This window comes from Bolinopsis microptera, chromosome 5, assembly GCF_026151205.1.
Source record: "Bolinopsis microptera isolate Bmic1 chromosome 5, MBARI_Bmic_1.0, whole genome shotgun sequence".
NCBI lineage: Eukaryota > Metazoa > Ctenophora > Tentaculata > Lobata > Bolinopsidae > Bolinopsis > Bolinopsis microptera.
In genome coordinates, this window is record NC_087076.1 from 15100537 (window position 1) to 15114676 (window position 14140).

General features: G+C 36.8%; 4 protein-coding genes across 5 annotated transcripts; 3 read left to right on the forward strand and 1 right to left on the reverse strand.

The window, feature by feature from the left end:
• Positions 1-62: 62 nt before the first annotated feature.
• On the forward strand, positions 63-3319 carry LOC134816109 (uncharacterized). Of its 2 annotated transcripts, none has more exons than XM_063824859.1 (2): positions 63-510; positions 2433-3319. In XM_063824859.1, exons 1-2 carry the CDS (start codon positions 123-125, stop codon positions 2993-2995), a joined length of 951 nt encoding a protein of 316 aa, XP_063680929.1. In that variant the 5' UTR covers positions 63-122; the 3' UTR covers positions 2996-3319. The 2 variants fall into 2 exon arrangements, with proteins under 2 accessions (XP_063680929.1, XP_063680928.1); XM_063824858.1 differs by lacking the exon at positions 2433-3319 and adding an exon at positions 786-2168.
• A 1571-nt stretch (positions 3320-4890) lies between these two features.
• Positions 4891-5726, forward strand: LOC134816123 (meiotic recombination protein REC114-like). Its single transcript, XM_063824881.1, has one exon. It carries the CDS (start codon positions 4947-4949, stop codon positions 5631-5633), a length of 687 nt encoding a protein of 228 aa, XP_063680951.1. The 5' UTR covers positions 4891-4946; the 3' UTR covers positions 5634-5726.
• Positions 5727-6766: 1040 nt separating this feature from the next.
• Positions 6767-9651, forward strand: LOC134816099 (RNA polymerase-associated protein LEO1-like). The gene is made up of 5 exons (XM_063824846.1): positions 6767-7124; positions 7500-7659; positions 7775-7910; positions 8015-8144; positions 8291-9651. The coding sequence occupies exons 1-5, from the start codon at positions 6834-6836 to the stop codon at positions 9365-9367; spliced, it is 1794 nt and encodes a 597-aa protein (XP_063680916.1). The 5' UTR covers positions 6767-6833; the 3' UTR covers positions 9368-9651.
• Positions 9652-10020: 369 nt separating this feature from the next.
• LOC134816110 (phospholipase A2 group XV-like) lies at positions 10021-13381 on the reverse strand. Its single transcript, XM_063824860.1, has 9 exons — positions 13037-13381; positions 12726-12888; positions 12385-12586; positions 12057-12234; positions 11745-11822; positions 11433-11574; positions 11166-11271; positions 10471-10558; positions 10021-10264 (listed from the first exon to the last, which is right to left on the reverse strand). The coding sequence occupies exons 1-9, from the start codon at positions 13124-13126 to the stop codon at positions 10142-10144; spliced, it is 1170 nt and encodes a 389-aa protein (XP_063680930.1). The 5' UTR covers positions 13127-13381; the 3' UTR covers positions 10021-10141.
• Between the last annotated feature and the right edge of the window lie 759 nt (positions 13382-14140).

Consider the following 14140-nt stretch of genomic DNA (forward strand, 5'->3'; position numbering starts at 1 on the left):
AATTCTGATATATAGATATGATATTACAGAATTAAAAGTATTTCTTGAGTGTTATTTATATGTGTATTATAATCCAATGATGATCCCACAGTATAATAACAGTAACCATTTCTTTTTAGATAATGAAAGATGTTTGTGTCATTGGTGCAGGAGTGGCTGGTCTTGTTGCTGCTAGATATTTGCGAGAAAAGTTTTGTGTAACCGTTTATGAAGCTTCTCCATCAATTGGCGGAATTTGGTTGTACAATAAACATGAGACAGGAGTTAAGCACACTCCTATGTACAAGAACCTCAGAACAAACTTGCCAAAACAACTGATGACTTTTAGAGACCTTCCTTATCATAAAGATATTCCAACTTTTCTCACTCATGGGCAAGTGATGAAATATTTAGAGGATTATAGTGAGAAATTCTCGATAGCAGACCTTATCCAATTCAATACTCCTGTCACCTCTGTTAAACCAGAAACCTCAACTGACCCTGTTAAATGGATTGTGTCCACGGCTAATGGTAAGTGTATAATATTATGTTTGACAAAAATTTAAAATCTATAATATTATATATTCAATATAGGTTGAAAATCGTATTTTCTTCGCCATCTCAATGTGCAATTCATAATTTTAATCATTTATTTGAAAAATTGACTGGTAAATATTAATATTTCACTCTCATCACTGACCTGAAAACTCAGTCATCAACTTCATCTGAAACACCAACTGTCTCAAGTTTTACATCTTAATATTGTTTTTGAGTGTTTAGAAAAAAGTGGAATAAAACGTTTGCAGGCCAAAAGACCTATGATGCTGTAGCAGTTTGTACCGGCTCCTTCAATGAACCACGGTATCCTGATGACATTGACCTGACAAATTATTCTGGAGCAGTTTATCATAGCTCAACATACAAAGATCCATCAGATTTTACTGATCATGAAAGTATATTTGTTGTTGGAGCTGCTAATTCTGCAGTAGACATAGCCTTAGAGCTGTGGAAAGCTGGCAAGAAAATTGTTCTTTTCCATCGAAAGTCAGAAGACCTACCTGGTTTTCCTGACGACGTTATTCAAATCCGGAAATCTATTTCAAGTTTGAACAACAAGGATATAAAATTTAATGATGGTCATTCAGTAATCTGTGATGCTATACTAATGTGCACTGGGTTTGATACAGACGTTTCCTTTATAGATAAGTCGTGTGGGCTATCTGTTAAAGGTGATTTGACTGTCGTTCCTCTTTATCTGTACATGATAAATCCTCACTTTCCATCTATGGCTCTGTTTGACAGACTTTTCACGATAACTCCTTTCTTGCTTTGCGAGTATCAGGCAATTTTATTTGCAAAATTACTCAATAAAACAGTCAAGTTGCCTTCTGAGACCCACTGTATGTTGAAAGAAGCAAACAATTTGATAAATCATAGCAAAAGATTAAGTGATCGTAAACTTTATCTTTCGACGAATGGAATGCAGAATCACATGGATTACTATCGTGAAATTGGAAACATTATAGGCGATCATTTGATTGAGTATGAGTATGGTGTTACTCTTCATGAAAAAGTTCTACATTGTCGAAATATCAACCCTTTAGAGTATCGGGACTGGCCTAATTCTCATTGGGAAAACTTGGGGTTTTAAAAGAAGGGAAGAGTAATTTGATATGATGCATGATGTCAATTTATTGGGACAGGTATAATTGGTACCTAATATAGAATCAACTAAAATGAAACTAAATGTGCCCATTTTGAAAATATTGTAGTTCTATTAAAATCAGCATTTATTTAATGTACGTTGATGAGGTGTTTATTTTCTTAAAGTCTGTGTTCACTTTGTTCAATATTTTACATGAAAACAACACCATCTGTCATGTCCTTGGTTTCAATTAATTTTATATAATGTATTTAAATACAATAGGTTTTTAAGCATGTGTTGATAAATTTAGTGTTGATGTTTTTAGTTTAGTGTAATTTGAATTAAATACAAGGTGTTTAACCCAAAGGATGGTATACCAGACATATACTCGTACTGTAGATTGTTTATTGTGACCCTGACAGATGCTATGTAGATAATTGTGTATATAATATACAAACTCTCCATACTGTGAAACTATACCGTGGCCATTTCTTTTCATGGTAAAGAAGATTATTACTTAGCATAGATTTAACTTTATACCAACAAAAAGCTTTTGTTTATGTTTCATGACTAAACATTTTTCCTCTTTACAACAATTACATACGTTCTAGAAGTAATCATTTTAACATTCTTTGGAATAGTATCGTATAGTTCAAAAGTTTAATCTTTCGGCACAACCTAGTCTTTCCACACAACCAAGTATAAAACCTTCCTGTTTTGGGAGAAGTTAATATTAATTGATTTTTACATATGCGTCACATATATCAATAAATTTCATTTATCTTTTTCAAGAAATCCATGTTTTCAGGATCACGTTTGTTTGATGCAGTGGCAATATGTACGGGCCGGTATGACACCCCGCACATTCCCCCAATAAAAGGACTGGATACTTACACTGGTAGATACGAGCACAGCAAGGACTACTCCTCTCCAGAGCTCTACGAAGGACAACATGTGCTGATAGTTGGAGCACATGCTTCTGGAACCGATCTATTAATAGATCTCTGTGAGCATGGCGTGAAAGCAGATATCAGCCACAGGAGACCGGAACTGAAAGTGGGACTTACACCAGGGGTTTTCCAGTACACTGAACCTGTACTGTTTGAGGGGGATGTTGTGTATTTTAAAGGAGATGCTGAAGGTCACAGGTTTGATGTTATCATATTTGCAACAGGATATGATACGAATTTACAGTACCTTGATCCTGACTGTTTGATAGAAACAGATGTCATTCCTAGGCCTCTGTACAAGTTTGCAATAAACCCCAAGTATCCGACAATGGCTATTTTCAACCAGTGTGTCTTCATTGCTCCCTTCCCGTTTAGTGAGTACCAAGCACTCTACTTCCGGCAAATACTTCTGGAGAGATAAAGTTGGATTCTTATGAGAAGCGTTTAGAGGAAGCATGGAATCTGGTGAAGAGGAAACCTGACCTACATTTGAAGTATCAATATGGTTTACATCTCGAACAATTCGAGTACAACAAGGATCTAGCGGACATGTGTGGGATTTTACTTGAGCTGGAGAATGACATGGAGGCGCTGAGCCGACTGTATGATTCCGTTGGAAAGGACCGAGGTGTGAATCCTTCGACTTACCGAAACAAGGAGTATAAATATGAGGGAGAAAGTGGGGATTATAAAATGATTGAGGACTGGAATTTGCTTGAAACCCGGATTTAGATTGAATTCCTAGTTTTGTTTTAATTTTGGTTCCTCTGCCTCATTGTAACACTGGAGACTGTAATGTGATCTAGTAGTGTGGGTTTGTAGATTTTATTAGTTATCTTGATTGGAGTTATTTACATTTAATGTCAGATTTTTAAAATTAATTTTAATAACAGTTTTTAGATTACCATGGCCTGGTAAGTACAGAAAATACATTAACATACATTTAAGATTTGTTTTATTTTTCAATGTTACTTTCTTATTTTTTATATCCGTGTTTTTGTCAATAAGAATTATGGTTTTTTCCTTGATGTAGATTGTAAAATTTTTGATTACTGTAGTAATTATTAAGTAAAAACGTTTAATTACTAGAAAAATGGTTTTACTGCTTATCTCAGATAAGAGATCTGATTACGAGAGTCCCCTAATTCTTTGCAATACTGATAGGCCCTTAATTTTCCTTTCTTACTTACATTACTTACTGAACGAATACATTATAAATTAATGAAAATGAGCAACTATGTACTGGGTTTTTATTGATTTGACATAAATAATAACGCCATGTTATCCAGGGTATGAAACTGAAAACATGGCTCCCAGGCCTCAGTCGACGATCCCTCCACGTTGCTGTTCTAGGAGAAAGGCTAATTTTAGCAGACAACAAATTTTTCGTCAATTCTCCCCACCTGCCGGCTCCAATAACAAACAGACTTGCTATGGCTCACCGCTGTCCATATAGAAATAATGAAATAGACTTCAACTTAGCCGAAAATGAGGAATCTGATTTTGCTGCAAAATCAAGTGTTTTGGGGAATTCCTCTTCTTTGTTTACCACTAGTTCTATTGTCAGCTCCTCAAAACTGTTAAAAAGACGTCAAATGTCCTATCTTGATGGAAGAAAATTACAGTCGAGGCAACACAAATCCCAAGAAAAAGATTACTGGATATCGAAAGAGGATATTTTCATAACTGAAGCTGGTGCTAAACTAATCCACGCTGGTACTTATGGTAGATATCTAAACATCATATTTGGAGTTGGCGGATGGTGTTTGTATCCATTGGAGGAAACTATGATTGATCAGCTTAGCGAGGGGTTTTTCATTACCAGGAAGTTTGGATTTGTTTCCCATGGGCAATTGTTGTCGGAAACAGAGACTGAATTTATTTTAAACCAACGAACAGCTAAGTATGGAGTTGAAAGTATCCGATCTAAAGCAGTATCTGTGTTTGCTCAAAAGCTAGGTTTAGGGTTAGATAATGAAGAAGTATAAATAGAATGATAATCATGAAATGTAGTGTTATCTTGCCAGTTACACATTATTAAAGTTTCAATTAAGCATTGATTTCCGCCACACTGTATTTTGATAGTGGATTCTTTTAGAAATCTAAAAGCATGAAATGCACGAGCCTTTTTATATGATGCCCATGACATAATATTTTGCAAATTATATGATAATATATATTTTTTAAAAGATCGTATAATTCTTAAATATATTTCTACATGTGATGTTATGATTATTTATCAGATTAATTTTACTCATTCACTATCATTTGACTCGACTCACACATTTGTATTGGATGCTATTATTAAAGATTTGCTGATAATACGATAATTTTCTTTCTCCACATTCATCAAAGCAGTTGACATTCATTTCATGCAACTTTATTTTGTTAAATTTCTTTGTCTGATTAGATTTCAGACAGGACACAGGATGTTATCTGCAAGAACGTGGAAGCTTGAACGATACGCCAAGCAGGTGAAAGAATGGAGTCACACTGTCGCCACCCCTCAAGAACCAGTGACACTGTCCATCTTAAATGATCACAAACTTATCGTTGCTCAAGGCACCACAAAAATCCACGAATCTCTCATGCTGTGGGAGTCAACCACGTGGATTAAGGGGGTCAGAAAAGGAGCTGCTATTCTCCTCATGATAAAAAGTCCTCTGAGTGATTCAGTAAGAAAGATAAGGTTTAAATTCCTTCCAGATAACGAAGGCACTGCTGATGCACAGGCAATAGAATGTGCCACATGTTTAAACGCATACTTTAAATTCGAGAAGGAGTACACTAAGGAGGCGTTCTCTCAGTTTCAGCAAGATCCACTACAAGGGACGGGCAAGAAGCTCCTCGTATCTGATATGAGTAAGATGATGCTGAATGGTGATGTGACCGAGTTGTTGGGTGAACTTTACTCCAAAACAGTGTTCCCCAAGGAGCAGATTCGGCACATGTTGACTTTGTGTCTGTCAGATCCAAACTTCCCGGGCTTTGTTGCTGAAGTGGAGAAACTTCTAAAACAGATGAACAGCCAGACATCAACTCAGAGGGCTTCTCAGTGAGTAATGAACTTGTTTGTACATTTCACCTCTCATTGCTGCATTATTTTTATTGCAGTAGTAGAAACTATTAATCTGTTCTTTACGTATCACTATTTATTTGAAAGTCTTATTACATAACATGGTAGAGCTTTATTTCATATTTTGTAGCATATTTTATTTCAATTAGTTTGTTTTAAACATATGGCTTGGAATGTTGTAGAGTTTTGACAAGTTTTTAAATTTTCTAATTCATCCATTGAACTGAGTTTTACTGTGCAACCAACTAGAACTGTTTGGATCAAATTTATTGTTTAAATCATGATATGAAATATGCAGACCAAAATCAACAATAATTGACTATTCGATGTACATAATAACAAAAAAGTAAGTCAAATATTTCCATTCGCACTTTTTTAACCGAAAATTTTGTAGACATGGTGGTTCACACAGTGAGGCGGATCGGGGAGCCGAAGGGAATGTACCCATACCGGAGATACCTGGAACACTTCCTCAGGAAGCGAGCTATGCTTCTTACCGAACAGGTAGCTGCTGTTAACGTCGTTTATTCTAATCAGTATAGCAGCGAAACTGTCAAGTATTTCTGGAATGAACTCTCTCCACATCTTGTGTATCGGAATCAGGATAAGCAGATCTTTAAGACTACAATTGGCAATGGTCCAACTGGAATCAAGATCTGTTTTGAAAATGGACGAGTGGTGTTTTTGGATGGTGACGAAGATTTTGTAAAGCCCAAACCTATAACCCAGCTTGTTGAAGAGTTCATGAAAATTGCAGGTTGCAATGATTTAGAATATGAGGAAAGAATAACACCAGAAAACAAACGTTCGTGGAGTATTCCAGAAGCGAAGTGTATTTGTGAAATCAGAGGGCAGTGTCCATGCCCAAAATACGTAGACTTACCCATGTCAGTGTACGCCAGTTCAATTGAAGGTGGTCCTAGACATAGAATGGCTCCGGTAGTTGATATGAATGAGTTCCCCGAGGGAACTACTCAAATTTTCAGTCCAGCTGCTAAAAAACATTATATGACTCATAATATGCTCAAGAAGTATTGAACGAATTTTAGAGCTCGGAACTGATTACGTTCGGCATTTGTGACGTTGATAAATTAATTTCAAAAGTTTGAAGTTGTCTTTCGCCTATTCTTGTTAATGTGTTACTTTACACCATTCTTGTAAATTCTCATAATACATCTGAAATATGGATTGTCTATCTCTCTTTTGTGTTTCTTTATCCCCTAATAATGTAAATATAATGTTTTTATACCACATCGAATTGATTGGCAGCCAAATGTTCAATTGTTCCATAAATAGACGTAAGAAAGTTTTAAAAAATATTTGTTTCACTTCCACAGTATCGCTAGGAATGTCGTTATCAGACCTGTTCGGTGATTTGGGGGATGAAGAAGATGAAGACGATTACCGACCAGACGCTAACCAAATATCGGACATTGAAGATGAAGAAGAATTGGAATCTGTTCCCTCAAACAGTGTTAGGAATTTAATCTTATCTGCAGGTGTTTCCGGCTCTTAGAAAAGAAATTTCGCGTGTGCTTATTATCGGTCGCATTTTTCTGTATCTGTTTTTGGAACGCGCGATGACTTGGTACTTCAGAAAGATGAACGTTTTGCACGCTTTGCACGACCGAATCTGACAATCACTGCTTGGAAATTTGTATAGCACAATATTCTGACGGACACGTGATATTGTTTGAATGCAATTCTGACATTTTAAGTAGAAGTCTGTCATTTTGGACTCACTATTCCCGAGAGGAAATGTCCAACGAAATTTACCGATGGGCTTTTCTGGGCACTATTTTCCAACTTAGTATAATCGTGTTTGTACCTTTGACTAAACTTCTCTCAGGTCAAAACAGGCGAATCAAGAGGTTTTTCTATGGGAGAAGAGCTTCTGAAGCCCATGAAACCACCAGAATTTGATTCAGATGAAGACATAAGCACAAATAGGAGTCATGAAAAGCGGAAAACAACCATTAGCAGTGACGATGACGCTGAAACGGCGTCAGGTGAGATATTCTATATAATATTGCTCGATTCAAATTATTGCATGCTTAATCGTACTAAAACGAATAATGTTTGCCATATTTAATTTCTCTATAAATTAATATTACTTTTACTCAGATCTAAGGCAGTTAAACAAGAATTTGTTCGGAAGTGACGATGATTCTGATGAAGATGACCCGGTTGTGCCTGTCCCTAAGAGTGAACCTGAACCCATTGCTGTACGACCTCTCCAAAATGCGGACGATTTTTTCAAGTTAGTACTTAAATGTAATTTATTAAACTTGCTATAAAAATAATCTGTCCCAGGAATCGGTTTCTGCACTCATAAATTTAATAAAAACTAATCGATTTACTCAGGGACTCTGATGACGACGATAAGATCGACAAAACATCTAAAACGACCGCAGCAGATCTATTTGGTAGTGATATTGATGATGATAGTGATGTAGAGAAACCTGCTGATTCAGCTACTGCTGCTGCTACTCAGGTTATTATTTTTCGAAATTAGTCTAAAATTAATTTCATTTATGTACGGTTTGGAATTAACGTACTGCTTGAAATCAAAGGTTCAAACCACAATTTCTGTTCTATTCTCCACTGTCCCACAAGTTTATATTGCTTTTTTTCCCTTAGGAGGACATATTTGGATCTGATCTCTCCATGTCAGATGATGATCAAGCACCAAAACAAGCCAGTCCAAAAGCAGATTCCCCCAAAGCAGGGTCCGACGACGATCCTATTTCTTCAACTATTCATCGGTCGGACGGAGAGAGCGATGAAGACAAGGTTGACGAAGAGAGTGAGCTACCAGTTGAGATGCCATTGACTGACATCAAACTCGGAGAAAATTTAAATCTTGTCAAACTTCCAAATTTTGTTTCCATCGACACCAGACCATTCGATGCTGAAACTTACGAAGACGAGATTGAGGACGATAACGAAATTACAGACGACGAAGGTAGATCTCGACTGAAACTGAAAGTGGAAAACACCATCAGATGGAAACATGCGTTGGACGAGCAGGGCAATCTGATCAAACAGAGTAACAGTAAGATTGTGAGATGGAGTGACGGTACTATGAGCTTGTTTGTAGGATCTGAAGAATTCGACATAATACAGGCTCCCCTAACAGGGTCCCACAGTCATCTTTATGTTAAACATGGTGCTGGTATCCAGGGACAAGCTCAGTTCCACAACAAGATGATGTTCAGGATACACTCAACAGACTCCTACACCCATCGTAAACTAACCATGAGAATATCAGACCGAGTCAGCAAGGCATCCAAAGCAAAAACTCTGCCGGCAGTTGGAAAGAACCCGGAAACAAGACGAGAGGAAATGTGCAAGAAGGAGGATGAACGCCAGGCTGCTTCCAGACGAAGGGAGAACATGCAGAAGAAAATCAGGGAGAAAAACATAAATAAAACAATCAGCACCCGTTATCTAGAGCCGGATATCGACGAAGAGGACGAGGGCGAATCTCTCTCCGCCATCAAAAACTCTTACAAATCCGGGGGAGCTAAGAAGAAACAAAAGACAAAACAAAAGAAAGTTTCAGAAGTTTACAGCAGTGAAGAAGAGGAGGAGCCACTTCTTAGTGAGGATGAAGAGGAAGAAGAAGCGGTGGCAACTGAAAGTGACAGTGATGACGACAGGAAGAAACAAAAGAAGAAACCTGCAGTCATTGACGATGAGGAGGAGAGCGATTGAAGTGAGTTTGAGATCTGTGTACCATATTTGTTCAGATGTTCTATAACTCGGTTTGTTGTAATGACGATCATGGTTAGTCTGTTAATAATAAGAAATCATTGGAAAAGTATGTGCTATGTGCGAGGCATTGAGCAAGTCATTTATAACATTCCACTATCGATTTCCCCCACCGATTACAGTCATTTCCAATGTCACAAGCATATTTAATGGACAAGGAGTTAACGTATAAATTCATGACTTTAAATACAACTCTTTTAATATTTATTTTAGATTCTTTGCTTTCATAACCTTCGTCGTTATTGTTTTGAAAAATTCTGTTTCAGTCAAACTCCTGATATATTGTGCCTTAATTAACTGGAAACCACGACTGCCGACTTTCTTACTTCTCCAACAATGTACATTTTCGTTTACTGTAAATCAATACCCAGATATATCATGAACTCCGATTTACTAGAAATATTCAATTTCAATTTCCCGATAAGTTTAGGTTTCACTGATATCTTATGCTGAAATTGCTGAATTATATCCACGGAATTTTCTCATTGCAACCAATTCACTCTAGCTATACTATGAAGAGTTAACGTCTAAGAAGCGTGTTTTTGTAACGCTTGCCGGTATTTGCTCAGCCTGATACAAGTAAGTTTGTCTGTTTGTGAGTGATTTTTTGAAATTCGATTAAATCAGTATTAAATAAATTATACCCAATTCAATAAATAATCATCGATAAATCAGCCATCAATCACTGTGCACATCACCACATGTCCCATATTTGTATTAAGAGATAAGCTCGATAATGCTCTTGATAAACTCCTTGTTTCCCACTATCTTGTCATGCTCTCCCGCGTCAGCTCCACTGTACTCCGTGACTGTTACAGTACTGTTCCAATTGTGACACACCTGGTGGTAACATATAATATTATAATTAGCGTATTTAAAATAACATTGTTAACAACTTAATTGCTACTTTAAGTGCAATAGTACAATATCATTAAGAAGTCCTGTTATGTGGCACAATCTTCAACTACTAAGACTAAAAACCCTAAAAATATGTAAAATATTTAAAGGATGATATTTTGATCACATGACACAATATAATAATTTACCTGAAGTGATCTGGCTGGCACGGTACCGTCCCCGTCTCCTGACACTGTCTCCGGTACTACATCTGGGAAATCTTTCTGGTCCTTGTAACTGTAAAAAGAAGTAAGTTACTTGTCAAGGGGTTAATCAATTTTGAAAATCTTGGACCTGAAAAAATCGTAAAAAAACGAGGTCCAAGATTTTCAAAATTGAATAAAAAATGTTTAAAGGCCTATCTCAAAATTTTGGCTCGATCAAATCTTCTAAATGGTCCCTAGAACATATCCTGAAAGTTTCAGGGTGATTGCTCAAAAAATGTAGGAGAAGATAGATTTTTAGACTCGATTTTCAGAATTTGCGATTGAAAAACGCTCGCGCAATACAATTACACATAAGCGCTGACCTTAGACCGGCGATAATTTCGGCTAGGAACAATATTTTTCCATGGGACCAAAAGCAGCTGGTAGATATCTACCAGAAACAACTATTTAAAGTCATTTTCGAGAGAATTTTGATGAAGACCCCCCCGGCCCCGGCCCCCTTAAAAGTAACTTGTTCAATTTAAATTTAGTTATTATGTGACGATCTTTCCATGTTTAACTGTTTAAGGCTTTATACTAATTCATTTTATCAACTTTTCAATACGATTTTGTTTGTGATTATTAAGATTCCCCATCGAAGCAAATTTGTTTTATAAAATTAAAACGTCAGTATTTACTAGAAAGAGGCAGAGGTAGGAACATCCTTCCCGTTAAAGCAGTGTGTTGGTACACCGGGATCTCCTGTGTAACTAGCATTCCGCACTGTCTTCCACTTTTCTACACCTGAACCAATTAAACGGTAGTTCTAACTGTTAATCTCTCCGGAATGTCCTCTTGTGAATAATTAATTCAGTGATTTGTTGTACATGATTATGTGTGTTTAAATATTGTTAATAATATTAAGATGTGCAGTAGTTTTTATCATCAAATATTAATTTACATACCATCTGTGACGCCCATATCAGCAAACAACTGTTCAAGGTTTCCCAGAGTGTAATTAGTGCGGGGTGTCTGTACGAGCACCTCGTCCTTACCCCACACCGGGTAACGGGGTAACATGAAGTAGTTACCCATTATAGTCCTCGCCTGGGTGTGTTTAGTGTGAGTTAAACTTGAGTAGTTTGGTGGTGTTATTTATTTATTTCAATCACCTCAGTACCTTTGCTTTTTTATTTTTTTAACGCATTATTGTCGTCTTGTTTTTGTGAACATTGCGAATATTTGATATTGTTGATAGAAATGTGTATTAGACTTACCACATCTCGTTGAACTAGTCTGTTGACTACAAAGTCTGGTAGATCAACTACACCGTGGCTAACCAGAACCTTCACCTCCTGTTAAAATTTAGCATTGATTACATAGAATATGGTTTAACGAACGTCTTATTTTGGCTATTTCAAAGAGCAAAATTCAGAGAAAGCCTCCAAAATGACACATAAAAATTCTGATTTTGATAATTCAACTTTTTTTAATTAGCAGTTTTGTTATATATTATCGAATAGTAATATTTAAAAAGGCATATACAAAATTAAACCATAATTGCATATTATTGCTAAAGTTTCTACTACCTTAACAGCACCTCCAAACACGCCAGCAGCGGACACCCAGGCGTGTACATACTGATCCTTCCACTGCTGTGACATTGTGTGAAGGAATGTGGAAGTGGTCAGTCCTCCCAGACTGTGTGAAACTAGAACTACCTTGCTCCCACTGTAGTTATACGTGTCCTCTATCAACATCTTCAATCTGCCGGTTATTGGACAGTTTCATTCCCGGCTAAAAAGTAAAATGATAAAGTGCTAACTTTGATTTTTGATGCGTTGGCCACATTCTGCATAAAGCAAGGTATCAAAAAAACAGCAACTGAAAAGTGGACCTGACCCCTCAAATACTGACTTGTGAAAGAAGAGTTTAGATTGACTGGAGGGGGGGCTATATCTGAAGTCATACGGAGCAGCCCTAACAGAGACCCCATCTTCAGCTCCTGGCTGAGACATGATCCCCTCCACCAGGTCTTTGTAGTAGGAAATGTAGTTCCAGTCGTCAACATAGTCTAGGGTGTGGGTGTCACCAAACCCTGCTACTCTTGTTTCTACACCTGTTCAAACATAGAGTTTAACATAGAGGATAATTCGTTTAAATTGATGGAACTATGTTATTTGGTTAGATTAATTGTGTTGAACAAGTGCATGGTCTACTAAACTAATACATTAAAAGTATAAATAGAAATGATCTACCTGGTGTGTTGGAGAACACACCGTCACTGAACTCCATCTTGAAGTTATCAGCCCAACAGTTGACGGCTGGTGCGACTATGGAGTCCAACTTTAACCATAACGTGTACCAATCAGAGGTTTTGGAGCAGTAGAAGTGTGATCGTTCGCTCTTGTTCAACTTTGCCTGTGTTCAGATGTCATTCAAACGCCGTCAAATGTATTCAAAGTCAGCTGTTACGCTGAGCTATGCTGGAGCGATCGTTAAATATCTTCAAAAATTTAAAATAAAGAAATTCAAGTTACAATTATAACAATGATGATTTAAATCTAACCTCGATTTTACTGGCAAGAGCTCCTGGAACCAGTATGACCGGCTTCAGGGACTGCACCGTCGCCACGAATAACAACACAAGCCAAAGCATGGCACTAACGTACAGAGTACTAATCTACAGGAAATATCTGTATATTTCCCCGAGTAACCAGATACAAAACTACCCCTTACTGGTGGCGGAGTGTCAAGTTACTTCAGCACTACAGCATGATACAATCTTCACAGACAATAACATACTTTCAACATTAGCAACATTGCAAAGTGTAATATGTAATGAGGGACATCATGTGCAAACATCTTGGTACCAACTGTGCATTCCAGGATGTGCAAATGATAATAACACTGCAGTACGCACTATATAGATCAGATAGTCAATGCAATGAGGAGAAGGTTAAGACAGACAATGCGTGTAGGTGCTCAAGATACACTATACACTATACAGTATACATATATTATAATATGCAACGCGACAAAGACAAGCGGGGTGTTAAGAATAAGGGATAAACATAAAACAAACATATAATACATGTAATATCGCGTACGTGGACCAGATACAAGAATGTGGTGCTGAATGTTCGATACTCTCACATGAATTAATTGTTAGTTAATCACATTAGCATACGCTACGGAGTTAGTATTCCTTTAAATGCATGCTTTATTATTTATGAATAAGAAAGCTGTTGGTTGAAAAAAAGTAGAAGTATCGTTATCTGAACTAGTGATCAATGTAAATATTTCTAGACTAGGGATCGTATATTACGTAAGCTATTTATTGGCCATTTTGACCCCCCTCCCTCCCGTAACCTACTCAGATAACCATTGCGTAGAAATGATTATACAAGCTTTTCCGAACCCCCTCCCCTAGGGCTTAGACTGGTGAACGATATCTTAATAAATAATATTCAAACTAAAATCACAACTTTCTAACATTTACTAATTTAGATAAAATCTAGATAAGACGTAGATAAGATCTAGATGAGACATTTATTCTGAAAACCAGCTGCCATTATAGAATTTAAACTTTTGGTTAAAAATAAAACCTTCAAAATGGTAAAATCACTGATTAATTAAATTAAAGATTTTGTTGTTAAGCAGTGACTCTCGG